General features: G+C 43.8%; 1 protein-coding gene across 1 annotated transcript; it reads left to right on the top strand.

The window, feature by feature from the left end:
- The first annotated feature begins 10,162 nt into the window (after positions 1 to 10,162).
- LOC147515483 (uncharacterized) lies at positions 10,163 to 13,230 on the top strand. Its single transcript, XM_086592931.1, has 3 exons — positions 10,163 to 10,509; positions 11,270 to 12,512; positions 12,652 to 13,230. The coding sequence occupies exons 1-3, from the start codon at positions 10,163 to 10,165 to the stop codon at positions 13,228 to 13,230; spliced, it is 2,169 nt and encodes a 722-aa protein (XP_086449057.1).

Here is a 13,230-nt window from a genome sequence, read left to right as displayed (position 1 = left end):
CCCAAAAAAATTAATAAAAATTTTCCTTCTTTTGTTTGTATATATTTCCCTACAGTTCCTTTTCATTTCTTTCCCTCATCTGTGTTTTTTATCCACCGTTAGATGTGAGTGTACCCTATAACGTTGCGTGGCCTTTTCAATGCTGATCATTTTGGTACCTCAAGGATCAAGATAATACGAGTAACGAAGCGCGGATCGGCTCTTGAAGTTGGCAAGGCATTGAGAACAAGATCAGAATTACCTGATTTCATTTGGGCTTGGGCCAAAAATTCATTTTCACTTAAGAGGCACATGCCATCAAACCTATTTAACCCACGTGACCGCCCAACTGTCTATCATCTTCCTCAAACATTCTAAACCCTAGCCACCCCAAGTCAACTCGCAACCCCCCCTTCATTTCAAGGATCGCTCTCCATCTCCACACCACCACCACTCCAATTTTTCACAACCTGCTCCATTTTCAACCCCTAATCCAACTAAAAACCCCCAATTTTATCAATTCCTACTCCAAATGGCTCGAGTTCTAAAAATCGTGCCGGAGCAAAATTTTCAACCCATCTTCAATTCCGATCTATTTGAAATACACTTCAAGGCTGAGGTTCGAAGAAAAGGATAGGAATCTTTGGTTTTGTTGGAAGATGCAAGTTATTTTCCCTCTCTCACTCTTTCATTTTATAATGATATGCTCAGAGGGGAGGATGACCGCATCATGGTTGTAAAGGATGGATGCATGCTCGAGCTCACTAAGGAGGTGGTGAGTGAGGTTATTGGGATTCCTCGATCTAAAGGCTTATGTTCAGACGAAACAGCCCCCAAACAACAAGACCATCAACGTGCTGATGGCAGAAACGCTTCTCGAGGGGGGTGAAAAACCCCAAGTCACACTGCGCATTTTAGAGTTCGCTGTGAAGGAATCAGTTGGCAGTATCTTAGTAAATAGCCTACAACTTGGTGGCAGTATCTTAGTAAATAACCTACAACTTGGTAAGCTCAGCCAAGCCTTCTGACATCGACAAGGCTATGTTCCACATCCTGTGGATTCTCCAAGAGTAGAATAATAACTTCTGCATCGTCACCTTCGTTTGGGAGCAACTCTGCAAACCCAAGAGGTCCACCGCCCCTCTACCAATGTTGGTCACTAGGATCATGCAGCACTGGGGGTTTGAGGCTACAAACGCTCTAATGGAGGTCAAGGGCGCTACCACAGGTCCTATCTATGCCCACTGCATCCAAAAATTCTAACATCCACCTACTGCCAGAATCCCCGAGCAAGCACGCCCCACCGAGCAAGTGGACTACTTTGCTGAAGGTGCCACTCGACAGTTCACTCAGCCCATGGATGGAATTCACTTCCTCCATGGAGACCAGAGGATTCTAAACCAGTACATCCACTAGCCCAGGCAAACACAGTGAGTCATTATAGTGGCACAGTAAACCCTCAAAGAGGAGCAGCAGACTTTCCAGCAGGAACAGCGACGTTTTCAACACAGTGTCACTAGAACACTACAGAGCATTAGAGATGCACTCCTGCGTAGTGATAGACATGCTAGGACCCGACGTCATCAAAAAGAAGGACCTTCTCGACGTCTTGACAAATCACGCCCGGATTCTGACTAGGCAGCTCCCTAGTGTCCGTATAGATAGTTATTTATAGTTATGTTCTATCTTTAGTTTGATGTTTATTTTCTTTTCGTACTTATGTATAATTATAATTAGTAGTGTAATTTTATCTACTTGTTTTAGTTATTTTTCTTGTGGAATTTGGTATATGAGTAGAAGGTAATACAAATACATCATGCCAAAATTTTCCATTTTTCTTTCTGCATTTCATATATTTTCAAAAATACAAAAACCAAAAAAATCATAGTAGAATAATTATCCCTAGTACAAAAAACCATATATTTCTCGTTCTATATAAAACAACCCATGCCCAAAACTTATTTGGGGGTGGCATATTTTCATCATGAAGAACATAATACAGGTGTATCGCCATTTTTGCTCATGTTTCTACGGTAATCTCTTTCCTTATCTCTTCATACTTTGAGAACAAAGCATATTTCTATTTGGGGTTGGTATAGTAACATTTTGCAAAAACTAGGCATTTCTTATAGTAGTATATTTCTTTCTTAGTAGTATATCCTTTCTTTCTAAAAAAAAATTGAAAAAGAGCAAAAATATTTTTATGTTTAGTATTAAATGTCTTGTTTCCTTTTTCTATGATGAATAAAGAGTCTAAAAGTCTCATTATAGCAATAGAGTAAGAACTTGTTCTTCAAACTTAGACTAATATACGTACAATAGTTTCTGCATCTTTTCATGAATGGCATCCATAAGCATTTGATTGTATATAGCAATGAGTTTCTGATACCAAGGTTAGAACAATTAAGTTCCATATCCTGTGAGAATCTAGCCAAAAGCCTCATCTGAATGACTATTGAGTGATGACACAAAGGATGTCCAGATAGAAAGACCACACGTCCACTTGCTTGATCACCACGTCATATCCTAAGAGAGAATTTATGCCCTTTTTGGATCGATATAGCCAAATAAAAGTTAAAAACCCAAAAAGATGGTTTTTCCTCTAGTAGCCCCTTTTGAGCCTTCACCATTTTCTAAAAGCCTTTTATTCTTCACCATAAATTCCTGACCCATTACAACACACAATAAAAAGCTTACCCAGCTGACAAGTTGAGAATTTGATGGATATCAAAAAAAGAAAAGAGAAGACCTTGTACAAAAACAGATCAGTTAGTTGCTTCAAAAAGAAAAGAAAAGAAAAACCCATCAAAAACCAAAACTCTACAAAAATCAAAGGAGTCAAAAATCAAATCTCCCAAAAGTTCAAAATCAAAAAGGAGATGATATCATAAACAAAAACAAAAATAAACAAAAGCAAAGTTATAACTCCCAAAATTCAAAACAATATGGAGTCACAAAGCCAAAGGGCTAAAAAATCACAATTCGGAAGCAAATAACAAAATGAAGTTCTTCTCTAGTTACAAATATCTTGAAGACCCAATTTCTCAACTTATCAGATTTTTGTTTTTCCCTTTCGTTTTCTTTCTAAATCATCACCCTAGCCCCCATAACTCCTAATAAAATACCTCTAGCTCAATTAGGAATTGGATGGTGTGATAGTAAGTGGCAACCATGATCAATCGAGTGACGTCATTTTAGTATGTGAGGAATATAAGTGCCCGCTGCACTTGAGAGAACGAAACTTGAGTGAATCTATCAGAGAGTTGTGATTGTAACACACTCCTTTGAGAACCCACCTTAAGGACGCTCTCCAAAAGTCTAAAAAACGACTCTTCTTTTGCATTTCATTGCTCATGTTTTGCACATTTATATTTAGATAATTAAATTACTTTACATATGTTATTCTAAGTTCAAAGGAGCTTGTCCTTATTCCCCGCTAATGGCATGTATAGACTTCTGAGAATAAATAAGGAAACAAGACCCTTTGTACTAGATAGAAGAAGTTTGTGAGTACCTTCACTGGGAAACTCTCACGAGGCTTAAAGCTCGTCCACTAGGTAATTCCTAGTGGTTTAAGGCTTTGTTGTATATGGTCAATGCAATCGCACTCCACAAAATGAGATTAGTATAATTAATAATAAATTACTCATTTGTGATCTTAGTTTTTTCTCCCATTTTTGCTTGAGAACAAGCAAAATGCTATTTGGGGGTGGTGATCAGCTCCCAAATGTGCATTTTATTACTCTTATATTACTGCATTACAGCCCTTCTTACGCTTAATGAAAAAACAACTCATAGTTTTTATTGCCTTTTTCAGGTTACAAAGCAATTCATACCACTTATCAGAAAAGTTGCGTCTTAGCATCAAAAGGAGCCTTATTTGCGCTAATTATAAAGACCTGGAGCTACTATAAAAAAGTATTGAAAAAGTTAAAGTCAAAGTCAAAGGTCAAGGACTCAAAACTAGATAGCCGAAAGTCAAGTCCTTAACTCAGAAGACCAGAGATAGATGTCCTTGACACAAAAGAAGACTTTCTCTAAAACCTATCTTGATCAAGAAGAAATCAAAAAGCAAAAGCATAAAGCAAATGGTGAGGTGTCTCAAATGTAATGGGAGAGGGCAAATCAGTCTTTTGTAAAAGTAGGGGTATAAGAACCAAAAGTTATGGAAAGAGAATGCACCTAGACTTATTTTAGTGTCATGTAGGATTTATTTTCTAGTCATTTTTCATTCAAGTCATTTACTTTTTGTTATTTATTTTCAATCAAGTTGTTTACTTTTTGTTCTTCATTCAATCAATCATTTCATTTCCTTGTTTTTCTTGCTTTCAATCAATCATTTCATTTCTGTCAAGTTGTGTTTCCAACCATTTAAACAACTTAGTCTTTTCAAGCTTTTTCAATACAATAGAGTTAACCAATACAAGTTCTAAAACTAAAAGAATCTACCTTCCTTACTTCTAAAACTCCCAACCATTCAAGCTCTAAACAATTTATGGTGAACCATAATCAACAACTTTGAAATACTCACACTTGATCTACTTCAAACACCCAACAACTTCCCTTGAGAACAAACAGTCAAAGAAAATATGGTTCTATCTTTCAGGCTGAGCATTGCATATGCAACACCCAAATTCAGTTAATACTTTTTTCTTAATGAATCGATTCTGAGTAGGAAGACTACACAAGGAAAGTTGTCATGTGGTGGGGATGGGATTGTAAGTTTTCCCCATACCAACTTGAACCATTTAGTTTTCGGTCTCACCTTTTTTATCGTTGTTTATGCTGATTTTAGGGATAATTTACCAGACGAACTAGGCATCCATACCACCTGGTCTTCCTCTACAAAAGAGCTTATCTCAGTACCTAAGATGCTCTCTTTTAGTTCTCCTTTAGGAAATTAGGAAACCATGTTGTTCCACTGTCCCCGATCTATCACCGAGCAAACTAGAGCATTATCTAGAAACAGTTCGGCCAAATGAGTCCTAGCAGCTAAGCATAGAATAAGAGGACTGAGAGGGCACCACAAATTGTGCAAGAAACTTGTCTTTGTGTTGTTAGCAATTAACTATTTTATATGATTGCTTACTACATCTCTGTGTTTTAGTACTCCTCTCCACATCCATGAACTGTCTCCCGGAATCTTCATACTCCAAAAATGCTTACCCTTTATGTGTTGGTCCCATGTCTACTTGACCCATAGAGATTTGTGTCTTTGAGCCACCCTATAAATCAGATCACAATATGTTGCAATATTGTTCCAAGTGTATGGGTCTGCTAGCAATCCCATACCTCCCATTTCCTTATCATATCGGAGCGTGGAGTGACTTGCATGATGCATTTTATGGGCCATGGATGGCCCTGACCAAATGAACCTATTACACAGCTTTGAAACACTTTCCAGAACAGTCTTTGGTAAGACAAAAGTCTTTAACTAGTAAGCTTGGAACGATGACAAAACTGAATGCACTAATTGAACTCTTCCTGCTCTAGTAAGAGAACAATTTTTCAAGTTAGAGATTATGGATGTGATATGTTCAATGAGAGGAAGGCAATCTTTGATACCAAGTCTTGACAAAGTAAGTGGAATCCCCGGATAGGAGACTTGGGGGGTGGGGGGGGGTGGGGGGGACCTGAGCTAGAGTAGTGTTATCTTCCATATTCATTCCACCAGTCATTATAGAAGATTTAGAGTAATTAAGGTGGAGCCCTGTCATTGCTGAGAAAATACCAAGAACCTCCTTCACTGCTTTGACTGATTCCAAGTCACCCTTACAAAAGAGTAACACATCATCCGCAAAACATAAGTGAGATATAAACTTCTTCTGTTTACACTTAGCATGGGGTGAGATAAATTTGTCTATGAGTCCCTGTGTCAGCATGTTGCTCAAGATTTCCATGATCGTCACAAAAAGATGAGGTGATATCGGTCCCCTTGCCTTAGACCTTTTTTTCCATCAAAATATCCCTCTGGATAGCCATTGATCAGGATGGAGTAAGACGGAGAAGAAAAGCACATGTAAGTCCAATCAATAAGTTTTTTAGGAAAACGAATGATCATAACTAATACACTCCAATTGACAGAATCATATGTTTTGTTAATGTCAATTTTAAGTGCACACCTCCTAGAACCCCTAGTAGCTGCTCACCAAAAAGGTAACTATGAGGAGAAATAGTTCTATGTGGTGCCTACGTGGAGGTAACAAGTTGTTACTTGCATTGGGAATGCTCTAAAGGAACATATATAAGTTCACCCCAAAACAACTTATATATCCATTATAACCCTCTCTTCCTCCACCATCACTACTTTTTTCTAAAACTCACTTGAAAAAAATGAACAATCAGTTCCTGAAACCAAACTTTTTCCCTTTTTATCTTAAAAATAACAATCTAGTCAATAAATATTGTTCATGACCAACAGGTAAATAGTCACTATTCTTTTTTCACGTTGTTTTTAATAATTAAGAGCATCATCAACGCGTTGTGATATTTCATTTTCAATGTGACAGTTGACAATTTCTATAGTAATTTTCGTCACCAACGCGTTGTCAAATGATGGTTTTGATTTTAAGAATTGTCAAAACTGGAGCCAAATTGGTAAAGAATATAGAAATGGTGTGCACGGGACAACTTGACCCGTCCAAGAGTGGGACGGGACTACGTTAGCCGTCCAACATTTTTTTGTTTTTTTTTTAATAAAAAATTCAAATCTGGAACCAAAATAGAAATGTCTCGCACAGGACAATTTGACCCGTCCAAGAGTGGGACGGGACTACTTTAGCCGTCCAGATTTTTTTTCATTTTTTTTTAATAAAAAATTTTAAATGGCTCGATTTTGTACCGTTGGGCTTTTGGACTGTTGGGCTTTTGTAATTTGGCACGGGACAACTATTCCAATCCAAAATTAAAAAACAAATTTTGCCCAAAATACGTTGGTTCTTCCCTTGAATTTAGAAATTTTGGACTGCCAAAACTAATAAGGTGTCAGAACGCAAAATGGAAATGCGTTGATGATGCTCTAAGGCCACAATCTCCAATAACAATACAAACCCAAATTGCGCCTCTATCAGTGACTTGTATCTTGTTGTCAGGTGTTACTTAAGGATATGATTATTTGGTTACAAAGAATCATAAGTGTAGTGGTAGGATTCGCGACTACGAAGATTGCTGGTCGATGGACCGATGCAAGCTGCTATAACGGAACGCGGGAGTAGAAGATAGCTGGGAATAGGGGAGCCGAAGTAAGACAAGCGGTAGTGTCGAGTGTACAGGATAATACCGCGGAGCGCTAGGGTGGACCAAAACCCTACGCGAGGCAGGCCGTGGAGCAAAGGATGGGAGGACAGGTGGACAACAATGATGCGAGGGAGGGGAGTATAAAAAGAAGAGTGGGAGGAGAAAGAATGAAAAAGGAGAAAAAGACATTGAAGTTACTGTATCAACACCTTTTTTGGGTTACTGAGGTGGCGTGTCTACTGGCTCGAGGTAGTATAAGATAGGGAAAGGGCTGGCACACGGATGTAGGCCGCAGCTCTCGCAAAAGTGATCGGGCCGTCATGAAGCATGTGGGAACAGAGTGGTCAAAGTCCAAGAGGAGGCAACTTAGGAGGAGGAACAGGTGGCACAACAGCAAGGGCCGAGAACCCTAAGAAAGAAACAGATGTGCTAAGGTGGACCGAAGGATGAGAGGAGATCAACGGATAGGAAGGGAGAGGGGGTATAAAAAGGGAAGTGAGGAGAGAAGAAAAAAAAGAAAAAAAAAGAAAGGAAAACGGAGTGGGAGAGGGTGGGGGTATTAGGACATTGAATATTAGAGGTTGTAAATTGAGCTCGTACATTTGGCGCCGTCTGTGGGGAAGAAAGAGAGTTGAACAGTAGGGGGTATGGCAATGAAAGCAAAGAGAGGTGTGGGACGACCGAGGAAAGTGTCGGCCAGAGAGGAGGTGGCTGAATCGGTAGGAGATGATGGGGAGAAACGGGGGTGGAAGAGGCCGCATCGCGTCTTGGAAGAAACGAGACAATTAAGAGAAGGAAGTAGCGAGGTTGAGGGAAGAGAATGAGGAGTTACGAAGAGAGAGGGAGACAGTAGAGGAATCAGAAAAGGAGATGTCAGAAACGGTGAGAGAGGAAGAAGGGAGACCCAATGTGGGGGAGAATGGGGTGCCGGGGCTCACTAGGGAATAGGTGAAGGAGATGATTGCCAACGATCCGAAAAGCAAATTTGGGAGCAAGCAAGCAAAGGGTACATCCGGGACGGCGAACGGGTAGTAGTGGCGGGATTGAATCGCGAACCCATTGGCGGGCGGGCCTTGATTTGGAAGGCGGAGGTCCCAAAGCGGTTCAACCAGCCTAGGTTTGAGAGGTACGATGGGACGGGAGACCCAGCGGACCACATCCACCACTTTCGACAGCAAATGACGCTGTGGCAGGAACCCAGGTACGACGGATTGCGGTGCATGATGTTCCCAACAAGCTTGAAGGGGGGGGGCCTCAGACTGGTATTATAGATTGCCCGAGAAGAGTATACACAACTTTCTGGAGATGGAGCAAGCCTTCGTGGACCACTTCATACACCAAAAAAGGAGGGTGGTGGACATAGCGGCCTTGTTTAATGTAAGACAGAGGACCGCGGAGTCAGTGAGGGAATTCTTATGCAGATTTAAGGCAGAAACCTTAAAGGTGGAGAACTTGGACGAGAGGACTGCAGTGATTGCCTTTGAGAGGGAATTTCGCGGCGGGAGAGCGAGTGCGAATCTGTGGCTAAGAACGAGATCACGTCATTACAAGACTTGTACCCGAGGGTAGAGAAGTATATACGGTATGAAGACACATTGCAGAAAGAGACAAGGAAGACAGGGAAAGCCGTGCTGGCTTTGGATCGAAGCAAGGACCGCGGAAGGTATGAGTCGTCAGGTAGGGAGAGTGGTGGACGCTGGGGTGTCATTGCACGGCCAGAAAAGAGTGGAGTCGAAGGCCGGAGAGAATATAGAGAACGGAAGCCATATCGAGAAGTGGATCCGATACCCGTGGACAGGCCGTTGGAGGAACTGTTACCGCTGATCCAGGATTTAAAAGGCTACGAAGGACCGCGGAGCAAGCCCAACGAAATACCGGGCAAACCGTATTGTGCATATCATCAGATACAGAATCATGAAACGAATGAATGTTACGCCCTCAAGTGGATGGTGCAGAAGATGATTGGGAGAGGGATGCTTAAGGAGTTTACTAAGGGGAAAGAGAAAGCGGAGCGGCTGCCAAGCCCGGGGCGAATTCTGGGTACAATGAATGTCATATTTAGTGGGGAAATCTTGAGCCACAATGCTCACCGGGATCGGATACGGCGGACAGCTAGCATCCAACAAGTGAATGAGGAGGCAGGGTATTCGCGGCCAGTCCCATGGCCCGCGACCAGCAAAGGAAGCATCGTGTTTACAGACGCCGACTTGAAAGGGGTGGATGTCCCACATGAGGATGCGCTGGTGATCACGGTGGCCATGGGAAATTACATGGTGAAAAGGGTCTTGATTGACTGCGGCAGTGCGGTGGATTTGTTGTTCGTGGGAACGATGGAAGAAATGAAGATAGGCGAGAAACAAGCGAGGCCATCCGGACAAACTTTGCGGGTTCAATGGGAGTATGACCGAACCACTGGGAGAACTCCTATTGCCGGTGACAACAGGACCCGTGACGGTGTTCTCGCGGTTCAAGGTTGTGGACGCGAACTCACAGTACAACGCCATCCTCGGCAGGCGATGGATCCATGAGATGAAAGCGGTACCATCCACCTATTACCAGGTAATCAGATTTCCCACCCCGACGGGGATGCATGAAGTCCGCGGAGACCAAGTGACAGCGCGGAATAGCCATCAAGGAACAGTGAAAAGGATGATTCGGGGGGACGAGGGGAGACCTCGAAACCAAAAAAAAGACGGCATAGCAATTCTGATTGTGCCTCCGCAGAAGAGGAGGCTGAGGCGCCGGTGGAAACAAAAACGCTGGATGAGATCGAGTCAGTAAATATGGGAACCGGGGAAGAAGAAAAAGTTACATCGATAGGGTCGAATTTATCGAAAGAGTGGAAAGATAAATTGGTGCAGTTCCTCTCAGAGAATAAGGACGTCTTTGCTTGGACAATCGAAGAGATCACAGGGTTGGACCCCGAGTTTGCTTGTCACCGATTAACATGAGGGAGGACGCCAGGCCTATGAAACAGAAGATGTGCAATGTTAGGCCGAGATACGCGGAGGAGATCCGCGATGAGGTCGCGAGGTTAAAGAGAGCAGGCATAATTCGGGAAGTTGAGTTCTCAGACTGGCTATCCAACATAGTCGCGGTACCAAAGAAGAATGGGAAGGTCCGCATGTGTGTAGACTTTACGGACGTCAACTCCGAATGCCCCAAGGACGGTTATCCAATGCCGCGAGTGGATGAGCTAGTAGATAGGACGGCAGGGTTCAAAATTTTCTCTTTATGGGCCTTCGATGGGGTACAACCAAGTCGCAATGTATGGGCGGATCAAGAGAAGACATCGTTTGTAGTGTGGGGGAACATATTGCTACGAGGATGCCATTTGGTTTGAAGAATGCGGGGCTCCGTTCGTTCCGGCCGGGGAGAAGATGTTTGCAAGCAAAATGCGGAAGGGTATTGAGGTATACATCGGCGACATGGTAGAAAAAGCATGTCGGAAGAAGAGCATATAGAGGGTTGAAAAGGCGTTTGGCATATTGCGGGCACATAATTTGAAAATTTGAATCGAGAAGTGCACATTCCGGGGTCACCACCGGAAATTTACGGGTTATATTGTGACCCACCGGGGAATAGAAGCTAATCCCGAGCAAATACGAGCACTAATAGAGATGCCGTCACCCCAGGACGTTAAGGAAGTACAGAGGCTGGCGGGACGGGTCGCGGCCTTAAATCGGTTCATATCCAAGTCGTCTGACAAATGCAGGCCATTTGTATATAGGTTGTTGAGAAGGGCCTTGATTTTTGTGTGGGCGACCAATTGTGAAGAGGCTTTTCGGGGAATTGAAGAGGTACACAGGGGGCGGGCGCCTTTGCTATCGCGACCAGAACCCGGGGAGAAGTTATACCTATATCTAGGAGTGTCCGAATATGCGGTAAGCTCAGTCCTCGTTCGAGTGGTGGACAAGGTCGAAAGACCGGTGTACTTCAAAAGCAAAACAACTTCTTTGGATGCGGAAACACGATCTGACAAAGTGGAAAAGTATGCCTTGGCAGCGATATTCTCGTGGCCTGAAGTTGAAACCGTACTTTGAGGCATATTCAGTGGTGGTGGTGACAAACCTGCCCCTCAAGCAGGCTCTGAGGGCGGAGAAATCTGGAAGAATGCTCAAATGGGCGGTAATGTTGAGTTCCTATGGAATACAATATCAAGTGAGAACCGAAAAGAAAAAGGTTTCAGCGGTAGCGGAGTTTCTAGCAGATTTCCTGCGAAGACCCCAGCAGGGGAAGAGATGCTCATGGAGCCCGAGCGGGAAGGAGAGCCGGATGGGGACGGATCCCAGGATAAAAGGAATGGATGGAGAGTGTTGCGGGACGGGTCAAAATATGCGAGCAACGGAATAGGCGTGGTGTTGGTTACCCCTGACAACGACCGAATCGAGTTGTCCATGAGGCTCGGGTTCACGGCTACTAATAATGAGTCGGAGTATGAAGCCGTGATCGCAGGGTTGGAAATGGCCAGGGAATTAGGAGTCGGCGAGTTAACTGTCTATTCAGATTCCAACCTAGTGGTATGTCAGGTGAATGGTGGGTTCATTGCTAGGTGTGCTCGGATGGCGAAGTACTTGGAAGTGGTGCATCGCAAGGCGGTCGAGTTCGAAAAAATCAGATTTGTACATTTGGGCCGCGGGGAGAATCGGCATGCAGACGCCCTTGCCTATGTCGCGGCCGCAATGCCCGGAGCAGAGGAGAGAACCTTAAGAATCAAGAAATTAGGGAGGTCAAGCATTGAAAAAAAGGTTGAAGTATATCAAGCTGCGGAGGGGGAAAGGGGATGGATGAGCCCTATCAAACATTTCTTGGAGGGAGGAGAGGTGGTGGATGAGAAGGAAAGAAGGAGATTGGAGCAAACGGCGCGCAGGTATATTCTGATAGAGGGAGAAATGTACCGAAAGAACTTCGATGGACCACTACTAAGATGCCTGGGACCAAGTTTAGCACAAGAAGTACTGGCGGAGCTTCATGCCGGGGACTGTGGGAGCCATTCGGCGGGAAGAACAACGGCACACCGTTTGTTGACGCAGGGGTACTTCTGGCCTCAAATGAAGAGAGACGCGGTGGAATTTGCCAAGAAATGTGGGAAATGTCAGCGGTTTGCTCAGCTAATATTTGCACCAGCGGAACCATTGCATAACGTGTCCAGTCCATGGCCATTTGCCATGTGGGCCATGGATATAGTGGGTCCCCTGCCAATGGCAAAGGGGAAGATAAGGTTCATGCTGGCGGCGACGGATTATTTCACTAAGTCGGTGGAGGTCGTGGCCTTGCAGCAAGTCAAGGAGGAGCAGGTGATCAAATTTTTATGGGAAAACATTATCTGTAGATTTGGGTTGCCACACACCATCGTCGCGGACAACGAAACGCAGTTCACGGGGTCAAAGGTGAGGGACTTCTTGCAGACGTATAATGTGAAACAGGGATTCTCAGCCCCATACAACCCAAAGGGAATGGCGGGCCGAAGTCTTGAACAAGGCGATCATGAACAACCTTAAAAGAAAGCTGGAAGACCGCAAGGGGGCATGGGCTGATGAACTAAGTAGGGTGCTATGGGCATACCGCACTACACCACGGACGACTACAAAGGAGATGCCTTTCTCATTGGCATATGGTATCGAGGCCGTGATCCCTTCAGAAATGATGGCAACCACCACACGCACAAGGGCAGTGGACAGTGGGATGAACTGGGGCATATTGGCTCGCGGCCTGAACTTAGCAGAGGAGAAACGAGACACTGCACGCATTAGGCTAGAGGAATATCACCGTCACCTGCGGAGACAGTATGGCAAGCGACTGCGGCCCCGCAGATTCCAGACTGGCGATTGGGTTCTCAGGCGAGTCACTGCAAGCACTAAAAAGGCGAACGAAGGAAAGTTGGGACCCAATTGGGAAGGGCCGTACTTAGTGGTGGGTGTTGGAGGAGCCGGAACATACCGACTGCGGACTGAGGATGGAAAACAGATAGAGAGGCCTTGGAATATAAGAATGTTGAAAAAATTTCATATCTGA

This window comes from Coptis chinensis, chromosome 2 (genome assembly GCF_015680905.1).
Source record: "Coptis chinensis isolate HL-2020 chromosome 2, ASM1568090v1, whole genome shotgun sequence".
Lineage (NCBI taxonomy): Eukaryota > Viridiplantae > Streptophyta > Magnoliopsida > Ranunculales > Ranunculaceae > Coptis > Coptis chinensis.
Note: the sequence above shows the minus strand (reverse complement) of the source record. Positions and strands in the feature narration are given on the sequence as shown.

Excerpts from the sequence above, each read along its gene's own strand:
- LOC147515483 (XM_086592931.1), top strand. The coding sequence starts at position 10,163 with ATGAGGGAGGACGCCAGGCCTATGAAACAGAAGATGTGCAATGTTAGG. Across the intron at positions 10,510-11,269 it reads GCGGATCAAGAGAAGACATC|TGGTGGTGGTGACAAACCTG; the intron begins GTTTGTAGTGTG and ends AGGCATATTCAG. Across the intron at positions 12,513-12,651 it reads AGCAAGTCAAGGAGGAGCAG|CCCCATACAACCCAAAGGGA; the intron begins GTGATCAAATTT and ends AGGGATTCTCAG.